A 7,974-nucleotide genomic window follows, 5' to 3' on the forward strand; every position below is an offset into this window, starting at 1 on the left:
ACAATCCCAGGGTCCTGGGATTGAGCCCCACATCGGGCTCCCTGCTCAGCGGGGGGCCTGCTTCTTCCCCTCCCTCTGCTTCTCCCCCTGCTCATATTCTCTCTCTCTATCTCTGTGACTCAAATGGATAAAAAAAACCTTAAACAAAAAAAAAAGGGAAAACAGTGCAGCTTCAGAAATTACAAACAAGGAGTTGGAGACTCCTGTTTTTCAGAACAGAGCAGGAGCTCTATGGACATGGGAGCCTTAACTTGGAAGATCTTGGGGTCCTTAGTGAAGAAGGGTCTGGGCTCCTGCTACTCCAAATCCGAGTTGTTGTTGTTTTTTGTTTTTTGTTTTTTTGCTTATTGTCCCTCACTTCACTGCTGGGAAATGACTTCAAGTATCCGGATTTAACATACGACAAGAGGAAGAGGATTCCATGGGTAAATGCACACGGAGAAGTACATTGCGGTGATCCCAAGTAAAACCAGAAGTCTAAACTCTGAGCCAGGGCGCCGCGAGGAAAGCTCAGCGCTGCCACCAGGGGGCACCAGAGATCACGTCCAGTGCGGGGTTGGGGGGGGGGGAGAGGGCGCGGCCTTGCCGACCTCAGAGGGGTGGAAGGATTGGGGAGGTGTCTGACACCTGCACCAGGCCCGCTCACCTCCAGGACCAGTTTCTCAGCACAGATCATTCTCGCTCTTGGAAGTTCCCTTAGAGTTACGGGTGAGAAACCTTCCGTTCTGCAAAGGCATATAGATCGACGTCTTGAAAAGACCCCACCTCAGACGGGTGAGGCGCCGCACGCTCAACCTTCGGGGTTCACAAAAAGAGACCCCCAAGCGCCAACGATCCCGTGGGCTGGACGCACAGATACCTGTGCTAGCGCTTCCGCAGGGTCCTGGGGCACGCGATCGCTAGACCCGCTAGAACTCTCCCCCCCCCCCCCCCGCCCCCACACACTTCTTAGGTCCGCACAAAGAGGAGGGCAGGGAGGGAGGGGAAGAGGAAGGACCAGGCCGGGAAAGGGCATTTAACCACCTCCCCGCGGTGGCCTCTGATTCATTAATCTGCCCAGTAATGAAGCTGGGCGGGACCTGCGTCCCACGCGCGGGGGCAGAGGCAGGGGTCCTTGGTCTCGACCTCCAGCATCCGTCATCCGCCCTGCCCTCCATTAACGGCCCAGCGAGAAGCAGGAGCCCTTTAACAGCCCCCTTCCAGCTCTCGCAGGAGTTTGATGTAATTTAAACCCGGACCTGCGGCTCGTGTGGGCTTCCCGACTCCCGCGCGCGCCGCCGTTTAACGTGGCAAACACTTCAGTCAATTATCCCCCTCGCAGAGCTTCTATTTAAAGAGACATTGTCAGGTTCTTAAGCCTCGGATCAGACCCGCTGCTTTCTGCTTCATATACAAAGACTCAAAACACGAGTTCTTTGAGGATTGGAAGAAATACAATTAAACCAAGCCTTCGCAACCATTCCACCCTGCCGGAGCACCCACGTGCGGGCCGGGGGAGCTGGGAGGTGGTGGGGGCGGGGAAGTGCCAAGTCCTTTCCATTTCAGGCTCTAAGAGTGAGAGGAAATAAGGCTGGGCCCTGAGGGGCGAGACCTCAAAGATAAAACTCAAATGCAGCTGAGCTGAAGCTCGGCTCAGGTGCTGGGAGCTGGGCTCAGTAGCCGTTGCTGTAGGGCAATGACCCCACATCATCAGTGAAGTTGAAAACTGGGTCTGCGGAGCTGGAATTACCCAGAAGCTATTTCAGGGGACAACTAGCCTTCAATACCAGGGCCTCTGCCACCCCTAAATATGCTCTCATTTTCTTGAGGCAGGAGTTTCTCCCCAGAAAAAACTTAACCTCCAGATTCCTTCCTAATCAGCCCTCCTGTCCAGAAGGGCTCAAAGGCTGGTCTCCTTGCTCTCCTTCTCCAACACTTAACAGGAAGGGACACTTTGGTGGCATGCAACATTGCCAGCCACATCACTAGGCAGAGGGGGGAGGCTAGGCCTTTTTTCTACAAGTCAACTCTTCGGCTGTCTGGCTGCCAGGGTGTGGGAAACTGGTAAGGAGGAGGTGACCCAGCAGGAGTCGGCAAGACTCAGAACTGAGCCTTAGGGCTCAGAGTAGGGGGTCCATCTTCCTGGCTGAAAGGCTGTAGCCTATAGAACCAGTCTTCTACTCCTCCCCTCCAGGACAGGAAAGGTAGGCTATAGGGACAGTGAGAGACCTAGGCAGGGAATACCAACAAGCACACACACACAAAAGAAATAAAATAGGGGTTCTTTTCAGAGAGAGGATTGGTAGGGGTCTGGCCTGGGCAGTGGGGACAGGTTCTGGGGTCACAGGCCAGGAAACTGCCAGGAAAGTGAGGGACCTGGAAAAAAGAAATCCCAGGGGAGGCGAGACATAAGAGGAGGGGACACAGGGCTCAACCTCGACGCTATTTACCGCTGAGCGTGCAGCACCACGGCCTCCGTGCCCACCTGCCAAGGCTGAGGCCCAGGCACCGAGGGGGGCAGAGCGTTGGCCTCTAACTCCGCGCCGCTCTCGGGCCCTGATGCCTCCCCGACCAGGCTGGGGATGTCTGGAGCGGTGGAGCGTCGACGCAAACCCAAACGGCCAGAGCCGGGGCCGCCCTCCGGGTGGGGGCTAAGGCCAATGGGGGCTTGCACTAAGGTCGGAGGCGCTCCCTCCAGGACCTCCTGCGAACGCCACCGCCCGGTCCCTGAAGACTGGGGCGAGTGTGGTCGAGCCATCAGGGCTCCCGCCCGCAGCCGGGCCGCTTCCTCCTCGGTTACAGCACCCAGCGCCAGGCTCATGCTTCGGCCCAGCTCGGGCCTCTCGCTGCCCTGTGCTCGGTGCCGGCCCGAGCTCTTGCCCCCTGACCCAGCCTCGTCGCCGTGACCGTGGCCGCCGGCCGCTCGCGCAAAGCGCGCCAGGAGAGGCCGAGGTAAGCGGCGGGGGCTGGGTCGTCGGCGCTCCGGGCTGGGCGCGGGAGCCGGACGGCCAGGGGGGCTGTCGGAGTTGGAGCCCCGGGCCGCGGCGGCTGCGGCCGCGCGGCCCCAGGGCCCGGTGAGGGCTTGCACGCAGGTCCCGTGGCCGCGGGCGGCTGCCAGCTGCAACGCCGTGAGACCCGCTCGGTTGGTGCGGTCGAGGCGCAGGCCGAGGCGGCGGAAAGAGCGCACCAGGAACTCGAGCACCGCCCCATGGCCGCACGCCGCCGCCCACATCACTGGGCTGTTGCCCGCCGAGTCGGCCGCCTCGGGGTCGCCGCTGAACTGCACCAACAGCTGCACCGCGTCCAGGTGGCCGCGCTCGCACGCCAGGCTGAGTGCCGTGCGGCCGCGCTCGTCCCGCAGGTTCACGGCCGCACCCTGCTCCAGCAGTAGCCGCACGAAGCGCGCGCGCAGCGCGGGGTCCGGCAGCCCCACCGCCACCATGAGCGGCGTGCGACCCTGCTCCGCGCGGCAGTCGATGATGCTGCGGTCCAGCGCATCCAGTACAAAGCGGGCCAGGTGCACTTTGCCCGCCTGCATGGCTTCCAGAAAGGTGCGCGTACCCGCTCGGGGGCACAGGTCCTTGGGCTTGAGCATGGCCCCAGCCGCCGCTCCCAGGCGGCCCAGCAGCTCCGCACGGGGGCGCCCCTGTTCCCGCGCCCCGCCGGGCTCTGGGCCCCGCTGGTGCTCTGGTGTGGCTCCCTCCGCGCGTGGGCAGCTGCAGCCGAGGGTCCTGTCGTTCCCACTCTTGTGCCCCAGCGGCTCCCGTTTCCCCGCCGCTCCTGGGCCGCACGCCTGGTGTCTCGCAGCTCCTTCCCTGGGCTTCCCGCCTGGAGGTGTAGGTTGCTCGCTACTCTGGGCTCTGCGCCTGGCCCGCCACGAGACTACGGGAACCAAAGCTCGGCCCCCTCCTGTTTGTCCCGCTGTTTCCCGCGTGTCCGGTGCCCCTCCGTCCCTTGTGGCTTGGTGCCGCGCCACTCACCCGCACCCGGGGCAGCCCCCGCTCCCCTGATGAGACGGTGGCGCCCGCCGAGCGCGCCTGCCTCCAGCCCTGGCGGGGCGCGCCGCTCCTCAAGCTGCTGGCGCCGCTCCTCCGCCTCCTCCCCGCTCGCGGGGGCCGGGCCACACCGGGGCGCCTGCTCCTTACTTGGGGGGCTCAGCGGCGCGGGAGCCGCCGCCCGCCTGCGTATCTGGCTTTATAGCCTCGGGGGTCTCCATGGCAATGGCTGCCCTGGAAGCAGGCTGAGCCTTACCGGCAGGAACGCGCCAGGCGGGAGAGACCGCCCCTGACCCCCACCCCTTCGTGGGCCACGAAGTCGGGGAGCGGCTCCTCCTCCGCGCTCCCCTGGGGCTGCCGCGGCGGTTGCGGGGCGGGGGCGGCGGCTGCTCGCTGGGGGCCGCATGCACCAGGCCAGGCCAAGCCCAAAGTCACAGTCGTCTCTTCTCGTCTCCCCGCCCTCCGCCCCTACCGGAGTCGGTGCCCTCGGCTCATGAGAAACTTAGGACCTCGGGCCCGTCGGGGAAGACGGAGGCCCGCCTCCAGCGGTCCAGGTGGAAGGAAACGGGACCCCACGAGGGCAGAACTGGACCATAAGCGAGCTGGAAGGCGGCGGCGAAAAGCGAAAGGGGAGTAATTGGCGGGGGCGGGGGGGGGGGGTACCTGCGCTGCGCGCGGGGTGGGGGCCGCTTATTCTGGCTGAGAACTGCCACTCGAAGTGTGGCGAATCACGCACTCACACACAATTGTTCCTCCCGCACACGCTCACTCGGAGCGGGGGTGTGGGGGGGTAGACTGCGCCCTCCAATCTCCGACGTCTCCAGCCCCGACCACGCGCCGGAGCTCCAGCTCCCGGCGGCTGACAGGCAGGCGGAGCGGAGACGCGGCGGCCAGGACGGGCGCCTGGGGATTCGGGAGCGCTGCAGCCACGTTAACAACGCCCCCGCGCCGCCTCCCCGCCGCTTCGGGGCCGGCCGCCACCCCGGAAAATGTGAGAGAGCTACGCAAGGCTCCCCTACGGTTCTCGTCTCCCTCCGAAGCACAAACCCACCCCCGGACCCCGGGGCTCTGATTCTGACTGCTAGCTGACCCCTTTGGAAGGGAAGGAGAAGAGAGCGGGAGTCACTAGGGTGTGGAAAACCTGCGGCATCCCCTATCCCTCCTGAGGTGGGGGGCGGTGGTGCTCAGGCCTCGGTTGAGGGGAGTCAGGGCTCCTCAGAGCCGCGGGGGTGGGGGGGGAAGGGTAAGTGTCTCGGGGTGGAATGAAGATTTGTGAAGTGTAAAGAAGTGAATCAGTTATCAACTCCAGAATTTACTGAGACTTTTCATGAGCCAGGCATTGTGTTCCTAGCTGTAGGAAATACCCAAGCAGAAGCTCAGTTCTGGATAGAAGAGACCTTCCCCCTCAAGCAGGAAGACAAGACCAGGACAAAAAAGTAGAGGCTATCAGCTCAGGGCGGAATACATCTGTGAAATACAAACAAAACCAAGACAGTGCTTAGAGGAAAAGGTAGAGTTGGGTGTGAGGGGCTCCCAGGTAGTCTGAAGCTAGGACTCTGCAGGTGGTCTTCAGGGATGTGGGGGATCTGGCTGCGGGGAAGTAAGGAAGACATTCCAGACAGGGTTACTGAGGGCAAGGACGTGGAAGCAAGTAAAACACCTCCAGGGGACAGTACTGAGGGCTGCTTTACCAAGTACCTTCCTGCGGAAGATTGGAAATGAGGGGAATAATAAAGCTGCCCTGAGCCTGGGCAGAGCCATGATTAGATGGTTTGCGACAGGAGCCGTCTGGGGAAAGGTTCTGGACAAGAAGAGGATTTGCCTCTGGGAAGGAGACAGTGGGCCCAGATGGGTGAGTGGCAAAGTGCACACAGGGCCCTGCACTCCAGGCTTCTGGCCTTTCTCCAACTCCTAGACTTCAGGGATGGCCACCTGGCATCCTGGGCCCAGCCACGAGCAGGGGCCCCCACTTCCTCCATTCTGGGGTGGTGGTGCCTGTGATGTATGCCTGTATATACTGTCAAGCCCCCATTCCCTTTATCTTTTTGCATTCTCTAATCCCCCTGCTCTGCCAGTTTTCTCTCATGGTACCACAGAAAGGGCACAGCATTTGACCCCAGAGTTAAGTCCCAGCTTGAAGGCCTTTACCAGAGTGTGGCTCCAGGCCTGCATGGTCTCACCGGCAAAATGAAGCCCACAGTACTAGCTCTGCCTGCTGTAGGCAACGTCAAGCCGGGCAGCGTCCGGGAAAGAGCTGCACAGTTATTCAGAGTGTAGAAAGTCCCATCTCACCCCCAGACGTCGGGGCCCTACCTGGGGTGTCACCTGGGGCTGGGGCACAGACTCTCCAACCCCAGCAAGGATGCAGGGAAGCTCTCCCTCTACTCAGATAGCAGAAGAAAGGCTTTCCTTCCCTTCATGACTCAATCTCCCTTTTCCACAGCATGAGGGAAATTGCGTTCTTCCCTTCTTTCTGTTTCCAGAGGCAGGGAAGGAGGTAACCCTGGAATCTGTGTGCGGCAGGCAGGCCAGCCTGACAAGCCGGTGGTGACACAGCGCAGGTAGAAGAGAGAAGCAGTGTGAGCATGGAATGGGCACCTGCTTGGTCCTAAAGAACCACGGCCCCTCCTCCGTGAGCTTCCCCGAGACAACTCTGCCTCGGGGCGGATGGAGACTGTTCCGGGGAAGCAGGTGAGCGGGAGCAGGTCCCTGTCAGGGCCTCACCCTGGCTTGGCCCAGAGCGCCGTGCTGGCCACTCTTTAGAAGAAGCAGCCAGTGCCTTCGCTCCACCTGCCACCACCAAACCGGCCAGGCCTGTGGCAGGATGGGGGGACGGTGCCAGGTCTCAGGCCCTGGAGCCTTTGCTCTGACTTTTCCGTAGGCTCAGTATGTTCTGAACAGAAAAGAAATAGCAAAACTGAAAAAAAGCTGCGCGTGTGCTGCAGAGCACAGAGGCCCCGACAGCCGGAATTAGAAGCTGTCGCTTAGGGAGCCGAAGGCTGACAGGAGATGGAGCTGAGGCAGGGAGCAGGCAGGCGCTCGGCACTCCCCTTCCCCCCCTCCCCTCCACCTGCTGAGCCTCTCCCCTTGCAGGCCCCAGGCTGGCAAAAGGGCTTCCTCCCAGAGGCGCTAGGCTACGGTCTGCAGTCTTGTCATTCTGTCTGTGGCTGGCCCCCCTCCCGGACCCCTTTCTTTCCTCCTCAAGTGTCACCAGCCCCCTCAGCCTGTCACGTTGCACCAGCTCAGCAGGGTTGGGCCTGGTGGCACACGGCTGGGAGATCCAGAGAGCTGGGGGGGTGGGGGGTGCAGGGGGTGGGGTGAGTCAGCAGGGGACTCTGGTATCTGAGTCAGCAATGGGACTGAGAAGGGGGTAGGGACCCTTCCCTTAATGTAAAAGGGAGGCACAATGACTGGACAGGGGACCTTGTCCCAGCCCCACAGATACACAGCAAGAATTTACCTACCCACGGGCCTGAGGGAGGGTATCAACTCCTCCCCTGCACATCCCCTGCAGCCAGAGGTGAACTCATCTCCAGGGCCCAAAGACTAGGGCATTTTCCTAGGGGGCACCTCACCCTTTTTCCAGAGGACAGAAAGCAGGGAGGGAGGTATCTGGGCCTGGCCTCCTGGGAAGGCCCCAACCTGCTACGCAGAGGCCTCTCTAGGAGGCAGGACTGCATCTCCTAGTCCATTCCCGGGCTTCCCAGCTCCATGCTGGGGGCCTGGAGACTCTGCCTGGTCTGGCTGAGAGGCTAGGGGAAGGCAGTTTCTCCTTCCCCTCAGCAGTCACTGGCAAAAGCTAGGGACTCCCCAGGGGGCTCTCTTTGATACTGGCTCTGGCTTATGCCCGTGTGCCTGGGTCAGTGAATTCCTCTAGCCTGGACCCTCATCCCTGCATGGCTCTACCCCTGGGTTGGCAGGGAGATGGGGCAGTTGAGTGCCCAGCAGGAGAGCTAAAGACAGGGCACTGCTCTGGGGTACAAGTGTCCCACTGTATCCA

General features: G+C 61.8%; 1 protein-coding gene across 1 annotated transcript; it reads right to left on the reverse strand.

Annotated features, from left to right (window-relative positions):
* Window positions 1–61: 61 nt before the first annotated feature.
* Window positions 62–4,121, reverse strand: ANKRD63 (ankyrin repeat domain 63). The gene has a single exon (XM_027571207.2). It carries the CDS (start codon window positions 3,572–3,574, stop codon window positions 2,426–2,428), a length of 1,149 nt encoding a protein of 382 aa, XP_027427008.1. The 5' UTR covers window positions 3,575–4,121; the 3' UTR covers window positions 62–2,425.
* Window positions 4,122–7,974: the final 3,853 nt, after the last annotated feature.

The sequence above is a fragment of the Zalophus californianus genome, chromosome 6, assembly GCF_009762305.2.
Source record: "Zalophus californianus isolate mZalCal1 chromosome 6, mZalCal1.pri.v2, whole genome shotgun sequence".
In the NCBI taxonomy this organism is placed as follows: Eukaryota; Metazoa; Chordata; class Mammalia; order Carnivora; family Otariidae; genus Zalophus; species Zalophus californianus.

Bases quoted from the DNA above. Each gene is read 5' to 3' on its own strand.
- ANKRD63 (XM_027571207.2), bottom strand. From the start codon at position 3,574: ATGCTCAAGCCCAAGGACCTGTGCCCCCGAGCGGGTACGCGCACCTTT.